The sequence below is a fragment of the Phalacrocorax aristotelis genome, chromosome 9 (assembly GCF_949628215.1).
Source record: "Phalacrocorax aristotelis chromosome 9, bGulAri2.1, whole genome shotgun sequence".
NCBI lineage: Eukaryota > Metazoa > Chordata > Aves > Suliformes > Phalacrocoracidae > Phalacrocorax > Phalacrocorax aristotelis.
In genome coordinates, this window is record NC_134284.1 from 3564240 (window position 1) to 3581169 (window position 16930).

A 16930-nucleotide genomic window follows, 5' to 3' on the forward strand; every position below is an offset into this window, starting at 1 on the left:
CAAGCGAACAGGAGAAATGTTGGAAGAGCTTTATAAAGTGCTTACACATTGGGCGTTTAATGGGACCTGTATGAAAGCACGAGGTACATGACACCTTAAGAACAAGACACAATCCAGATTCGGTTAGGTACAAATACCAGCAAAATTCAATGAGAATAAGGCAGATAGTCCTCTAGCCATTCAGAATTATAACTCAGTACAGGTGCCATCTCTGTGTAACAGCTGAAGCAGGAAGGCAGGAAGAGTTTTACAGCAAACAGAAATTCCACAGAGAATCTCATTATGAACATCACGAGCCAACCGGAAATTAGGCAGAAATTTTTTGTTGACACGCCTGAACTCACTAGCATTACACCATACCTGAAGAGGTGCACCTTTAAACAAGGCATGAACACTTGCTTGGCACTGTAGCATTCCCTGTCTCTCCTCAAACTGATACACCTGACTCTGCACAGCTTGCAACTCCACCAGATGAGGACACCAACAGCTGAATGTATCATCACAATATAATAAATTTAAGTTATACACACACAGGTGTATCAGAAGTTGAAGAGCTGAGGTATTTTTTACTTCTTTACCTTTTGGGTATTTTTTAGTAACAGTCAAAGTATTACAGGTAAAAATCTGAACTGTCATTAATCACTTCTTTAGTCTGAGCATGCACTTCTTCAGCTATTCAACTTACAAGCACAGTGGGTGTGTTCAAACTTATTTATATAAAATTGAAACAAAATAGGTATTTACCTCAAGATCTGCTGTGCCACATGGTCACATGCATGGAGTTCAGCAGAGACAGTGCAGCGTGTGCACATACTGAACGTGAGATTTTGTTGACTTGCCTATGTTCTAAATGCGTGCACCACAGGACCATGCAAAAAGCATGAAGTGTCAGATGCAGGTGGTGCTACAATACGAGAAAAATATTTTAAAGAATATCTACTTAAATGTCCAGGGAATCTCCTATAACTTCAGTCCACAAGAAGTGAGTTCTGCATTGTCGTTTCGAAGAAATTCCTATTTAATTCCTACCAGACAGACACTACCCGGTGTACCATGGCTTAAATTATCATTTTCTCATGGGCCAATTCTATATGTACTCTTAAAACATATAAATATTTTAGGCTACTGCACTTTTCCTTACAACTCCATGAAGACTAACAGCACATACATCACTGGTTACTGTAGCTGTTAAGTGTTAGCTGCAATAACTTAATCACCCATCTATTCCAGTGTAAGAAGTTTTAAAATTCTCTTTGCAAGTAAATGCGCCCAGGGAAAGATATGTACCTCTTGATGAACAGAACAAACAAAAATATGAGGTGACTTATACAAAGACATAATTGGAGCAGATCAATTATTAAAAATCAGCAGTTCATAATTTAAAGCTCTTCAGTTAGTTCTCCAGATAACACTGTTTACTTCTTTTGACCAGTAAAGCAGTTAGAAAGCAGCTGATACAAGACTCTAATACAATCCTATCTTTCTTTGCAGGAATGACCAAGGGTATTAAAAAACTTTATTTCAAGGAGCAGAAATATTTTCTGATGAAATGTTCACAACTACTGGAACTTTCATTCTGCTTTGACTTCGGTTATGAAGCTTATTCTAAAAAGCTTCCCATGTGTTTGCTTCTAAGCATAAGACCCTCAAATTAGTTATTATCCAACTCACTATTAAGTCTACTTCTACAGCCTACAAGAACCGTCAGGTCCTTTGAGGCTTTGAAAAAACCCGAAGTGTATTGTTTATGAAAAGCCAGTGTTACAGGTTTTCCTATCTAATGTTCTAGAAGTATGACCTCTTTCAAAATATGTCTGTACATCAACCTTCCTCACGTCGGTGTTTTTTTTTTCCTGTTTTAAGAACCTGTTTACCAATAGCTTAATACTTTCAATGCCTAACGCAGATACTGTTTTCCTTTCTGTACCAAAATAGAATATTTCAGTTTCAATAGGCGGTTAGAAAGCATAAACACTGTTTCACTAAAAATACTTGAAGTGCCCCACTGTGTAATGCATCCAAGATATCAATTTTAAAGATATTTGTCAACATTCCTAATCAAAACAGAATATGTGTAACTGAGATTGAGCTCATGGCCAATTAACACTTTCCAAACAAATTTAAACAGCTTTTCAAGGCTGCAGATACAGAGGTCTGTAATATAGAAATCTGACTTCAAAGAAAGTGAAAGATTTATGTAGTCTGCTGCACTACAAGCACAGGTAAATACCTTCACAAAGCTATACCTCTGCCATAATAATGCTGTAATATTTCAGCTGCAAAGCTTATATTGATCATTTCAAGAAGTTGAGAGTCTGATACTACGTACAGGGGCTCAGAAGGAAAGTGCTTTCTTGTCAGAAACTACATACCGTGCCATTAATGCAGCAAAGAGAGAAGTTCTTCTTTTGTTGGTAGTCTTACCTGGGTCGGTTGGCTAGGAAAACAGGCTCTCCTGGTGTTGAAATCCTCAAATGCTGGCGGCCTTAAATTTGCACTGTTGTAAGGTTCACTGGTTACTACAGTTTCGTGTTGGAAAAGGTGATCTTTCATTAATGAACCCGATGTATTTTCTTGGGTAGTCTAGAATACACAGAACTCCCTTGAAATGATTTTGCATTTATATAAAAACCACACCAAACCCACCAAATTAATACATAAATGCATTAACATTCTACATAACACGTTACAGGCATCTATAAACACAGGTAATTTTAAATACACATTTTTAAAAGTACTTTTAAGTAGGCAAGTATTTTCTTTACTATGAGTCAGCCTTGGAAAAGAAGAGTTCCTTCTCTGCGGAGTGGAATGTACACAACCTGGCATTAGAGATACATGCCTCTGTAACTCAGTTGCCAAATCAGTCTGAGGAATTTCTTTAAGGAAGGAGACATTAGCCCAGACTCTGAGATTATGCTTTCTCTAACTACCCACAAGACTGCCAGTATTTACAAATATAAAATTGGAGGAAAATATTTCTGAGACTAATAAGGCAAAATCTAGTCAGACCTTTTAATAAATTAAAAGCAAGATCAGCTGGAAAGGAACAGGAAGTCAGTTTTAACATATACTAGCTCAGTTAAAATAATTATATCAAGTGTGGAATAAACAACTAATGACTGTCTTTTTGAAATTAAGGTTATATCAGGCAATTTGATACAAAAATGAGACCATGTGGCAACATATAATGAGATATCTGCAGGACGTGTGCCACTCAGAATAAGGAAGAGGAAGTATGTTTGGGTAGAATATCGGCTTGTAAGATGATCCAATTTCTGAAAAGAGTAGAAAAACAAAGAGTTCTCATTCTTTAAGCCTAACTGACTGGGATATACTTAGGACACAGTAAAGCGTATTGATACAAACACCATTGGGCTGCCAAAAAATGCACTGTACAATGTTTTGTTTGTATGGAGACACGCTGTAAAGTTAACTGGCTGTCATCATCTGATAGCACTGAGAACATTCTGGCATCATCCAACTTCCAGCAATGAGGATGTTTCAGCTTTATCGTAAGGATTTGTATATATCAAGAAAACATTAAGGAGGAAACAATAAAAATACTGCAGAGAACTACTGAGGTAGAGGCAAACCTGAAGTTTTGGCTGGTTAAATACTAACACTGAATCATTAGTTTCAATTATCAAAATACTTAAGGAACTTATTCTGGGATTACATTAGCACCTCACATACATAACAGCCTTGCGTATCAAGTTCTAAGACATCTAGATAAAGTGGAAGTAGCCGTTCTGTGGCTGGTCTTTAGGAGAGATAAAATCATCACATCACTAAGAATGTATACATTGTTCAGAAGCACTCTGAGTGGAAAACATTAAAAATAGTAACTAACTAATGATCAGGTTTAATACTAGAGAGCATATACCCCATGAAAGACAATAGCTCAATCAGGTTAAAGTTCTACTGAAAAACTCTGAAGACAAGCAAAACTCCAGAAAGTAGTACTTTTTGCAGATCCTTGAACATGACAACACCACTAAGCAACCGACCCTGTTGTTGCCAAAACTAAATTTTCTGATCAAACACTGTTGGGAAAGGAGTACAAAATAAATGTTGAAATGACTAGCAAGAGTTAGATTTCATGGATGTATACTTATTTTAAGGGCAAAAAGCATCAAATATTAGTGCAATATCAAATATCTTCCTAGCAGGAGGTGCTCCTGCAGGTACATTTCCCAATGACATAAAAAGCTTCCAAAACACTGGTTCAAACCACAGGAGAACTGCATGCAGAATGAGGAAGAAATGCCTACAACTATTTTTGGTTTAAGTGATGTTATAAATGCTTACAAGCAGAAACGATTTAAGCTAGGAACACACTTAACAGCTTGAAGCAATTTTACAGAAACCACAGTGATAAGCACTACCTAAGCCCCTTGCCCCCCCAGCTATTATCAGTTTGAGTGGTCTAGGGAGAAGGATGAGAGGTGCAAGAACTACTACTGCTTCCTTCCCGGGGAAAAAAACACATACTACCCACAAGCCGGTTTTTATCCCTGGGTGAGCTTAGCAACAGCCTGCATCACTTCCTGTCCCTGCAGGTGATTCACCCCATTTTTCTTCAGAGATAAACTACCTACACTAAAAAGGACACATGCACATGCTCACACAGACAGACACACACGCTCTCCTTGGCAGACAAGAAGGGCCCCATCTAATAAAGGGTACAGGCACTGATCTTCTGCTACAGTGCTAACTAGCAGTGCCCCACATTGATCTATGAAACGCAAACCTTAATGTTAAAGCAAGCCTTTGTGCCCTATACACAGCAATTACAAAGGAATGCTTTTATAAAAATTCCAACACAGACACCACGATTTAAGCTAATTGACTTCAAGGACAAATTTGGGGGCAGCAGGAGACAGAGAAAGGCATCTGACCTTTGCAGGGCAAGAACTCATGAGATAGCTGTTCGGAAAGCACAACGCTCAGCCTACGAACCTAGACACCACAGGTAAGCGGACACAGCCATACTTCTGGTATTTATGAAAAATGAAAAGCTATCAGGTCAGTCGTGACCTTATTTAGCCTATAAGTATTCACTATGCAGCTACAGAAATGCCAGATGAGTATCCTGAACCCTGTGTTTTTAATTAAACTAATAGTTTAGATACAGCCAAACCATGTTTGTAAGTATCAAAAAGGCTTTCCTTGGACAACACTTCCTGCTCCAATATGTTGTTTTATGACAAGGTCATAAACACCTGAAAACCCACATTTATAATGGAAACACTGACTACCTGAAGGGAGAAGCCCTAGAAACAAAAATGCTATTGTATTGAAAAATGCATTTAAGTAAAAAGCAAACATGTGAAGTTTTCCACAAGAACTAGGCTTGGTATATTAAATATACAGAATATTACACACAAACACAAATGCACACATTCCCCTTTCTACTGTCCAAAGCAATTACACCGCCCACATTCAATATCCTTTAACCACAGCCTGCAAAGTACAGTACTGGCATAGGTTATTCCGTATCATCTGTAAAGTAACCTACGCCAGTTTTTAATGCACAACGGAAATCTGGTTTGCTCCCAGCTGCTGGTATAATAATTACTGTCCTATGGTTGCTAAGAGATACTCTGAATTTTTTTCCAAGACTACTAAAACATTTCTGTGCGTGCAGGCAAAAGGATGCTGGGTAAAGCAATAAAATGACTCCAGCTGTAGCTCTCCAGCAGAATTCAAAGCCAGATGACAGCTGTAGAGAAAATGAAAACCAGACTGAGCTTCTCCTCTTCTTCAATTTTCTCTCCTTACTTCTCCCAGTTTGCCAGAGTTAAGTCTGGGAGAGAATTCAACATTGTTCTGCAAACATTGTTAAAAATGCTCTGCTTTAAGTAAGTTTAATGATTACACAGAAGGATGGACGAGAGACCACATTTCCGTTGCATCCCAGTTCTTGTATTCACTTCCCACGAGGCCTGAAAATCTGCTCTTTGAAGCTAACCAACACAAGAAGCGTTTAAGTGCTTTTTCCTTAATTTTTAAATTGTGAATAAATGATATAGGTTTCAAGAACATTTGAGTAACTTCCTTCTGCTTTAGCTATTTCTAAGACTGATGGAGCAACTATTTTCACATCTGGCAAAGAAACTATTATAATCAGGTATGTATTTCTGACATGGACTGAAATATTATCTAGATTACTCTGAATTTTTTGTACAGTTTAAAGTGGAAAAAAAAAAAAGGCATTTGAAATCCCTCTTTCTTCCAACACTGTTCTACCTGAATATATAAAAAGCCTACTAGAGGTTTTTAGGGATTCCAAGGGAGGAACTAGTAAATTAAAACAGAAAGCATAACTCCAAGGAAATAAGAGAGAGATGGAGATGTAAAGAAGCTATTAGGGATTCTGGTGAGAGAAAAAAAGCAAGCTTCATCTTTTTTGAATACTACTTCACAAAAAAGAAAGCTTAAGAAAGCCAAATAATTTTAGCACAATATATTATTAGATTTATTTGAAATGGATAATATAAATTAGTGTTACTTTTACTTCCAGGAACTACACATCTAGCCAATTTATTAAGTGCACTAAATATTGCTACTCTTTGCTGTTTTATCATGCAGTAATTTCTTCTCCATAAAAACAATACGGTGTCAAGGGTAAATTATTTCACATTTCCTTACAAGCCACACTGCCAAGTTATTTTTGTAAATTAAAACTTCTGCAAACCTTTTATTACAGACAAAATAAATTGAATGGTCACTAAATAGTGCATTTACAAAGACGCACACAAACCATCTATGTCCTCCTTGCCTGCGCCAAAACCACTTAAGATGCATGTAAGTTGCAGGCCTTTTCTCCTTCGTGTTGACAAAAAGCCCAGTGTACCCATTTCTGAAAGAACTAGCCAAACTTTTTTTCCCTGCTTATAATTTATCCGTCTACAGTTTTCTTCTGCCAATAGTAAGAAACTCAAAAGCCTAAGTGCTCCATTTCTTACTACTTCAAAACTGTTAAAATGTGTTGGTAGCCATCAGTATGGCTGAATCAGCAAAACCTGAAAGAAATCAAGACTCAACTGCTCTATTTTTTAGTTCTCAGAAGCAAGACACATGCATTTCAGTATCCAAAACCCACATAAAAATACTTCTAAATACATAAGCTCTAGATTTCATTTAGTTAGATTTACTTCTAAGGGGGAAAAAAAAAAGTCTGATTTTTAATATTTTTTTCCGTTAAGCTAGATGAGTTTTAGAGCAAGAAGTTTATATTTGGTAGAGGAAACGAAGCTGAGCCAATCTTTGAACAAACAAGCAAACTGACTTAAACAAGCTGCTTGTCTACTGCATTCAAAATGCCTGGTTTTGTACCAAAAAATCCAAACCTACTACCAAAAAAAATTCTCAGTGTATATTTCCATATAAGTATATACACATTCCCAGGAACCATTTACAAACATTACAGGAAGTTAGATAGCTCTGCATTAACTCGTTTGTGTATTGCTATTTGAAATTAATCTCGTAAGACTAAGGCTTATTTAATGAAATAAACAATTTGCATATAATATGTTCATTAAACAACTAACAGTAAGTGTAATCATTTAAGCAACCTTAACAAGCAAGTACGAACACCCTTAAGTGATGGTATTTTTTTAATACTAAGACTTTAATATTATTTGTGAACAACAGAGCATCTAAAGAAGCTATAATGAAGCTATGTCTTCTTAAAATGATAAATTTGATCTTCAGTAAGAAGAACACTTTCTCTGTGAGATTTTATTTGAAGAATGTAAAACAATCTAGTGACCCAAGATACAATATAGCAAGCAAAATGCTAGCCTGAAAAGCACAAGATCAGAGCTCTATTTTTGTATTTGCATTTAAGAGTTGCTCATACAAGTTTTGGACAAACCCTATTTCTGCTAGCTACATCTATAAAATGTGATAATATTTATTACAAGTAGGCATTGAGGTTTAACAGCAGTGCCAGTGACTAGATCAGAAAGCTGTGTGTTTTGATCTTATTTGGATCATTTTATTTGCTCTCTGTAACATTGAATATAACCAGCCAGTAAAATAACTTACAAAGCATGTTTTGCTTTCTTCATCACTCATCTTCATTGTTAAAAAAATGCTATTAATGAAATTTATGTACAAACTACTTAATATAGTCATACTTCAAATATGCACTAAATAAAGGATACCTGCTGTGTAAGACGACTACAGCAGCATAGGCAAAACACCTTGACAGTAGATGATGTAACTGACAAAGGCCTATTAAAATCAGTATTTTTAAATGTACCTTGATAACATCCTGGAGACTTTACCTACCATACTAATTAACAAAGAAAGAAATGAAACTGAAGAACACCAATACACATGATAGTTACTGCAGGTTATAGACAAAAATATAAGTGCATTAACAAACATGCTATGAAAAGTAAGTGTGAAATAACCCTTTTCTCTTTTTGATATTCTGCTGTTTTAGAAACAACTTATGACTACTTAATATTTTTAATTGAATTGAGGATCTCCACTGCTTGATCTTTTGTACTTCATTCCTCAGAGGTTACAAATTACAATTCTGGAAGATTGTTCTGATGAAACAACGAACATCCCATTGCTCTCATAGCCAAGCGCCAATGTGCTCTTTAATAGTCTATCCACACTCTAACATGCCCTTACAAGGATATACTCCAAAACTTACTCAAACATACTGCGAGACACTTGGGAAAACAGCTTATAGAATTATCTGGGGGGTGGGGGGGATCATTAGGCCTTTTAAACTCTGGTGGGGTGGGAAGAAGTGGGGACAAGTCAACATGACTCTTCAAATCCATAATGTGTTATCTTTAAACAAAATGGTCTTAGCCGTCTTTCAAGTTAAAAAAAAAACCCCAAAACCATAAAACAAACCTTGGGGGGTATCAAGTTCCACTTACAACAGTATCAATCTTGGAAGGGGGAAGGAATTAATCATTTGGATAATGAATGCTGTAGCCTTTCCATGCTGACATTCATAATCCTGCAATTACAGCTTTGTAATTGATACATAAACTGATTTAGATGAAGCATCGCTATACCAGGGTGGGTTCAGCCTTCCCTGCATTCCCCCCCTCCCCAGTATTGTTATCGATAGGCAATTCTACTGTTATTTATTTTACTTTGGTATGCAGAGATATGGTAAGAGAGATTGGCTAGCTTTTTTGCCTCTAGAAAACAGGAATTCTTGCCATCTATCCACAGCACAAATCCACCATTAAGCAATGTGTGTTGTGGTGAAGTAATGAAATATGCTTTCCTGTCTGGAATGTAACAGATAATTCTACCAGCAGTTTGCACCAATCAGGATTGTTTGTACCTGTAAGTTTCTATATAGAGAGAGTATTTTTAAAAATATATGTATTTTTAAATGTATATATGAAGTAAATCTATATAGTCTATTTACATACCTAAATGTATCTGTATTTACATCCATATAGAACAGATGATGTAAATGTACTTTTCTCCACTTTCCCAAAAGCAAATATCTGTGATTCTTTATATTTACAATTTTGTCATCCTTATATAGAAATGTAATAGCTAGGCAGCATAATTGAGAGGTAATTAGTTTCCTCTAATCTCATTAGGACTGTAGAAATTGCTCAATTATTAATCCTCGCAACAAAGCATGTTTAAACAAGTCTTTTAAAAGCTGGTTAAGGGTTGCATTAACTTTGGCACACACTTCCTCCACCCTGTCAAAATCTCATGCTTATTTTAAGTCAAAAATATCTAATATTTCTAGCAATTTTACTTTAAGTTGCCTTAAAATAAAGCACTGCAAATAAAGAACAGGTGGTTGCACAGCCAACACTTACACAGACATACATTTCTTCTGCCATAAAATGGAAAGAAATCAGGAGACTCTTCTGCACTGCCACTGCATTGCAGTATCCTTTCTAAATACTTGACACTCAGTCTCCTATCATAATTTGACTCTTACCCATATCTTCAAAGTAGGCTGCTAATTTTCTTGATTTTGTGTTGCAGAGGTTCTACACTACATCTGTCTACACTGATAGAGAATTTAAGATTGCATAAATGACAAAACTCCTTCCCTCAAGAAACCATTTAGGAATACTATCGGTCTTCTGAATAGTCAAAGACCCCTGAGTCAACTTGTTTCTGTATCAGCTTCATATTAATTCAAATATCTGCACTCTGAAAACTGAACATGTGTGTGTGAACAAAGTCAAGACTTTCCCCGAAACTGTCAATGGTAAAGAAGAGATGAAAAGCACACAGAAACGCAAGTAGGTTTTTACTCAGTTATATTACAGCTCTTTACTGTATATATGTATCCATAATATTTGTTTATGCTGGCTTTTTAATTACATGGATTCTTGGATACTACCAGGCAGTGCTACACATCAGTATTACAGCACTTGATAGGCTATTTGCGTGAAGCACTGTAACTCTGAAGCAGAGCAGGAGGCATGTTTTTACCTCTTACGCCATTATGACCTATAGCAATTGAATGAGGCAAATAAGGGTCAATAAAAATTTAATCTCAACAGGTGACTGCTTTATCTTCAAATGTGTGTTTAAAAGTTATCTGAACTTCCACCCTTGTTTGGCCTAAATTCTTTTATCCACTACCTCGACATCTTTTTAACAATAACTATACAACAGTGTAAGTGTCTATCACTGCAGAGTGAAAATCTAGGAAAACAAATCGGATGTGCATGTAAAAGGAGATTCCTGATCCCTCTGTTTTTCTTTCCTAGAAGAATATTTCTTGCTCCCATGAGTTCAGAGAGGACACGTAACCTAGTACAGACATTGTTAACTTAAAAATTAAAAATTCAATCATCCTATTGATTAAATATTGACTACTTAGTTTAGGACAGACAACATTGTAAGTCTTCTAGATAACTGTTCTGGAACTTATTAAACTCAGTTTTGCTATTGCTCTTATTTTGCTTATTCTCACTAATAAAAAAATTGTTCAATGAATTTCTTCAAAAAAACAACTACATAATTAATTCAAAAATATAAATACTCACTTGAAAGCAGTCTTCTGCCACTTCAGTGTCATTTTGGGAGGGTGGATAACCTACAGAAAAAGTAAAAAAAAAAACAAAATAGGCAAGGTTATTTTTATTTCCAGTTTACTGCTTCCAACAGTCCATACCATCCTTCAACATCCAGCTATGACGATATAAATATGCTTGTTTATTTTTTTAATGAGTAGTCACTGTATTTCAAGTTGATTTTAATAAGTACCATTCATGTCTACATTCTGTATTTTATATACTGAATATTCCTAGCCACACTCCTCTCTTGTTCACACCTTTCCTGTAAAAGCATTTTCAAAGTTTCAACAGAAGCCAGAAGCAAGGGAGTATATTCTTGTTCATGTAGCATTTTGAAAATTAAAGGCAGATACATTTGGTTGGCATGAATGCACACTGTGCTGTATTTTGCTATAAATCAGCAGAAACTGGAACTGTGATGCCCTAAGAGACAAAAGGACTCCTATGTTCTCTAATTATTTCTCTCGCAGGGATATGGATGATATCAGCACAATTCAGAAGTCATTCTAGTATGTCAATGCACTTCTCTTCAGAAACACGTTTCTCCCTTTGCTAATAGGATAACACACATTAAATCCCTAAATTTACAGCACATCACATCACAGACTATTTTGTTCCAATTTCTCCCTGAGTTACATTTAAAGTCTGAAAAGAGGTGTTATTTTAATTCAATAGACACCTGTTCTCTTCCCCCGCTCCCTCTCCCCATTTATCATATTTTCAGCTCAGAACTGAGGCTTGATGTTTTTCTTCAGTTTGCCCACTAGTTTCCATGCAGTCAGTGAAGATCTGGAACCAGTTAGCAATATTATTATTAAATTCCTATACCATCCCATATAAACCTGTCCTCAGAACTGCTCTGTCAGCTGTAGTAAACAAACAGAACTATTAACTGAAAGCACATGCAGGTAGAAAGAGAACTCAACAGGTCTCAAATAATTCAACTTCATAGCTTATCCTCTAAGAGCACAGAAGTAACAAGCTTCTGAGAAGATCCAAGTAAGACACTAGAACACTCTAGCTTCCTCCATTTCTTCATCTCTAAATAAAACAGAAGCAATGCTTTATTATATAGGGATGTTTCAGGGAATTACCTTATTAGTGTTTGTGAAACAATTTAAGATGCTTGGATGAACGGCACTTGAGAAATGGCCAGACGTACTATTTAAAAACTGTTAAAATCTCACTGTAGATCAGTCCACATCCTTAAATACTGCCAGCATTAATGTTTGGCAAAGTGCTCTGACTTATCTCATTTACTAAACACTCACCCCCCTCCTCCACCAACCCCATCACCTGAAATATGTACCTTGAGAAATATCCTCTACTGCTCTCCGAATACCTCTGTCAAACGCTCTTGCATCAGCAGGACTCTGAAATGTGAGGCCAAACTTTTTGTCATCAATCTTCCAGTGGTAAAAAGTAGGAGTAACTTTGTTGTAAACGAGGTCCTTCTTTAATGTGCATTCCAAGACCACCTTCCAGAAAGAAGACAGGAGGAAAAGAGATCACTGACTAATTTATCAAATCTGAGAACAAAACACAATCTTTGTGAATTACCTGAAAACATACATCATATGAGCAGATCAAAACCTCTGTTTAAATTTCTTCCTGTTACAAGGAAGCCATTTTAACTTCGTCTCCATTACGGCCAAATCATTCACTAGGAGTTGCTGATAGGTGGTATGGGTTAAGGACACTATTTGTATACTGAGTGAATCTTCCCAGCCTCAAAATACCTATCTAATACTCACAGGCAGCACTTCTCTCCGTACAGACTTGCTAGATGTTCAGCAAATGAAAGAGGCCACACCGCCAAAACACATTACTGTGCTGTACCAAGCATTAATGTATCACTGGGAATTTTATTTGTACACTTACTCTATAAAATTTTTGAGCACTGGACTAACTTTATGCTGCTTTCAGGCCATATCAGTTTTCTCCCAGAAAGGCTACTAGACACAGGAAAATAATACAGAAGAACTGTTTTTAAAACTGACATTTATCAAAACTAAAATATTTTTGAATGTATTACTGCCTGTACCTAGACACAAATGTATTTATGGTTTGTGTTCAACTCTGATGAAAACAGTAATTAGGAATAATTAACATTATTACTTGGCTACAAAACCATTACAGGTATACATGCACATTCAATTATGAAGCAAGTAGCAGTCTTCACATCATTTCCCCTCATCAAATTGGCTGTTTTTAAATATGTATTTGCATATTTCATTTACCTGCAAAAAATTATTTTATGCAATATTTTTACACTGAATGTTTCTTGGCTTAAAAAAAAAAATCAAAAAGTGAACAAGAAAGTATGGAGGGACATGCACTGATTTGCTCCTGTAGCACTAGGTATAAAAAGCACAGCAAGACAACCTGTATTTGTGTATTACTACTAGATTCTGAAAACCTACACTAAGAGGTGAATGAGGAATTTTAATATTCTATCATTCCAACAGTAATGTATTATCAGAATTTTAATTTTTAATTTTGTTACATATGCAGCTTTTTGAGAGAAAAATACAAAATGTCTTACAGAATGTGGAAACATGACTGAGGAAAAAAGTCAGAATTTTAAAAAAGGTCTATCTGTGCTTAGATTGTTCTTACGTATCCTTGTGTTCTTCCTCTCTCTCCCTTGTCCAATTACTACATAGGCAAATAGGGTTTTTTCTCCTGCTCTTCATTATTTATTCCCCCTACCCTACACCCTACCCTAAACCCCACCGCTAATCATCATCTCTTGAGTTTTATTGCCTTTCAGCTCTGCCTCTAGAAGGATGACATACATTCTGCACATAAAAACTCTTTCAGCCTTAAAATTATTTTCGTTACTCCACTCTGAGTTCCCGAAATGGTCAACCATATGTAGGTAAAACTGTCTACATGACAGCATAGGAAGAAATATAACTATTTCCTGAAGATGTGCAGGAAAAGGTGCTGCAGCAAAAAGAAAGTATCATTCTGCAGTTCTAAGGTCTATTGACTTTAATTTGTTCCTTTTGATAATTTTAAATTTGCTTCTCCTAAAGAAAGTTAAAAATGAAGATTTCTCACATCACTGCATTTTCTAGCTCTGTGAGCACTTTTGGGGGCTCTCTACTATACTAAACACCAACTATTTTCACACTATATTTGTGTGCAGCTTCCCTCAAAAAATCAACAAGAAGTACGGCAAGACTGATTTTACAATGAACACCTACTCCCAAAGGGGTTAACCCAGATTACTTTATACTGAAAAGTCACACCTGGATGACAAATATTTTTAAAAGATAGTACCGCTGGAGATAAACTACTGGATTAAAATGTTACTGAGTAGAACCTATGATTTTCAAAGAAACCCAAACCAAACCAGAAAACCACCAATCCAAACCCCAACCAAAAAAGCAACACTGCTACCACCCACCCCCTACCTCCAATCCTCACCACATTTCATAAGACAAGCCACCATTAACAAAACAAGCAAACATCCTATCCAACACCGTAATTGTTTTCAGCTTGATTTAAGGAAACAACACATTTGACTGGACAACACTAATTTTTTCAGATCTAAAGCAGTATGAAAACAGACCAGTTAACACAATGGGTATAAGTGGTTAAAAGGGCATTGAAAGGGGAAAAATCAGTTGCATTAAAATTGTATGTGTTAGACGTAAGACTCCATATAGGCGAGACTTTACGCCTGCCCCACCTGAGAGAAAACTCAAAAAAACTGGAGGTCAGAATTAGCAGTGGGACACAAATCTATAAACACCCAGCCTTCAATAGTTTTTATTGCATCCAGAAATACTAAAGACCCAAACCAAATGAAAAACATACCAACCATCCCCTAATGCGTTCTTTTCCTCCCCAAAACACTTCCATGCTTTGCAGCAACACGTTATTTTTTCCCCTGTTAAATGTAATGCTGTCAAAGGCTTCTTTATGCTGAAGCATGCAAACTATGATTGGGACTGGGGAGGAAGTATGCCAATACACATACCTCCAGAGCCTGGAAACGGAAACCAAGGTTTTAGCAATACAGATTTTTTTTTGAGTCTTCAAACATCCAAAACTCCAACTATTTTTACGGCACTTTGCTATGGTTTGGAACTCTTCGCATCATCTGTGAAGATGGTATCATACTCTCCCACACGGTTACCAAAAATCTGCCTTCCCAAACCTTTTTAAGTAGGCTTTCCTTAAGCTCTCCAGTGACAACCACAACACACACCTGCAAAATTGTAAATTAAGTGACTACGGCTTAACAAAATTGTGTTTTTTAATAAACATGGGTTTTCTGTTCTGAAGGTTTTCTTCATTTGGGGGCTGAATATAAGACTTCCATGCCAATATGAAGCAGCCACCTTAGAATGTAATGGGAAATGTTATAGTTATCAGACTCAAGACAGAAGAGCTCTGGATCCATATGATCAAGATCGAAATTCTCAGAGCATAATAGGGCTGTACGTCTACTTAGTACTACTTAATGAAAAAAAATCCCTTTCATATCCAGATGTCCTTAAGTGCAACACTAATGAGTTCACAACTACTCCAAAATACTTGCTTGCTATGTGTTTCTTTTCTCACCTCTACAAGCTACATTCTTTAAAGATGTTAGAAATTATTTGGCTTGTGTAGACAGATGAACCTCTAAAGTGAGAACTTTTAAACTTCAACACTTTGAAACCAAATATTTTTAAACAACACTAAGGTGAGTATTTAAGATATTAGCATCATTATCTAGGGCTTGTTTTGGAAACAAATACGAAAACCACCTTACTGCATTTGATATAATTTTTTTATTTTGATAACAGACCCCATAATTTAATATTTCTAAATAGTGGATACTGTTTTACTGATCTCTAGCTGTACTTTCAACAGCGTACAACATTACGTGTAGACAGATAGTTTCACAATTTCTTATTCCCAGCCCAAATCTACAAACACATAAGCATACAGTTTTTGATGAAACTTCTGAACGCCTTTTCTGCCAAACAGAATCAAAGGCTTTTCTCTAGTCTTGGGACCAAGCAGCATGACCTGAGTATGTTTACGCTACTGAGCATGTGGCCCCTCTGCCACCATGACCTTGTGGCATGATTAATGTTCTGTGCATGCTTTTTTTTCCAGTTCAAAAAGTAAGATTATATAAGGACTGTACTACAGCCCATCAGCATCAATCTTTTCTCAAACGTTAAAGCCAATTTAAAGAGTAAATGATAGTTTTTTTCGACAACAGATTTTTAGAAGAGAGCAGTATTTATATTCAGTTTCAGCTTTGTATCTCTTCCTTTATGCAATTACCTGTTCTTCAAAAGAAAGGTTTTAAACTTTGATTTGTCACTCCTGAATCCTGATCCAAAAGACACTAGTCACTTTTTTTTTTTCCTCCTTCAGTAAAAACTTGCATGGTAAAGGACTGGAGAAGAAAATAGAACAGAACAGAGAAGCCTACTAGAGTTTTCATTCAAGAACATATAATTCACCGAGGCCTAAAACCCCCTAAGCTTGAGCCTAATGTGTGTTTAACGCTAGTGCTATTAAGATAGGAGAGTGCTACTGTAAACACAGTAAAAGAGAGCAGCAGACCTGACCAGGTTAGGAGGGAGTACAATTGTTCCAAGCAGACTGGCTGGAGCCAGATCTATGAAGGTGAGTATAGTAAAGAAGGAAATGTGTAATTATGTCAAAGTCTTCATGAAATACCCTTACATTCCAACACAGATCTAAACAACCTGAGCGAACTAGTGGGGAACATTTCCTCTCCTAAATTAATTCAATGGTGCCACCACTTTGATTTTCTACTCAGATAACTAGGGGTGCTTTTTGTGAACCCCAGGATAGGTTTAAATAGCTTGGTACTGCACAAGAATTTTGGAAATTCTACATGT

At 36.3% G+C, this 16930-nt stretch overlaps 1 protein-coding gene across 2 annotated transcripts in view; it reads right to left on the reverse strand.

The window, feature by feature from the left end:
• SPRED1 (sprouty related EVH1 domain containing 1) overlaps window positions 1-16930 on the reverse strand; it is a 62990-nt gene that overhangs the window by 7609 nt on the left and 38451 nt on the right. For both annotated transcript variants that reach the window (XM_075103225.1, XM_075103226.1), the window contains exons 3-5: window positions 12358-12526; window positions 11019-11068; window positions 2425-2583 (exon numbers count right to left, since the gene is read on the reverse strand). In XM_075103225.1, coding sequence (XP_074959326.1) covers window positions 2425-2583; window positions 11019-11068; window positions 12358-12526 — 378 coding nt within the window. The remainder of the gene's footprint in view (window positions 1-2424; window positions 2584-11018; window positions 11069-12357; window positions 12527-16930) is intronic.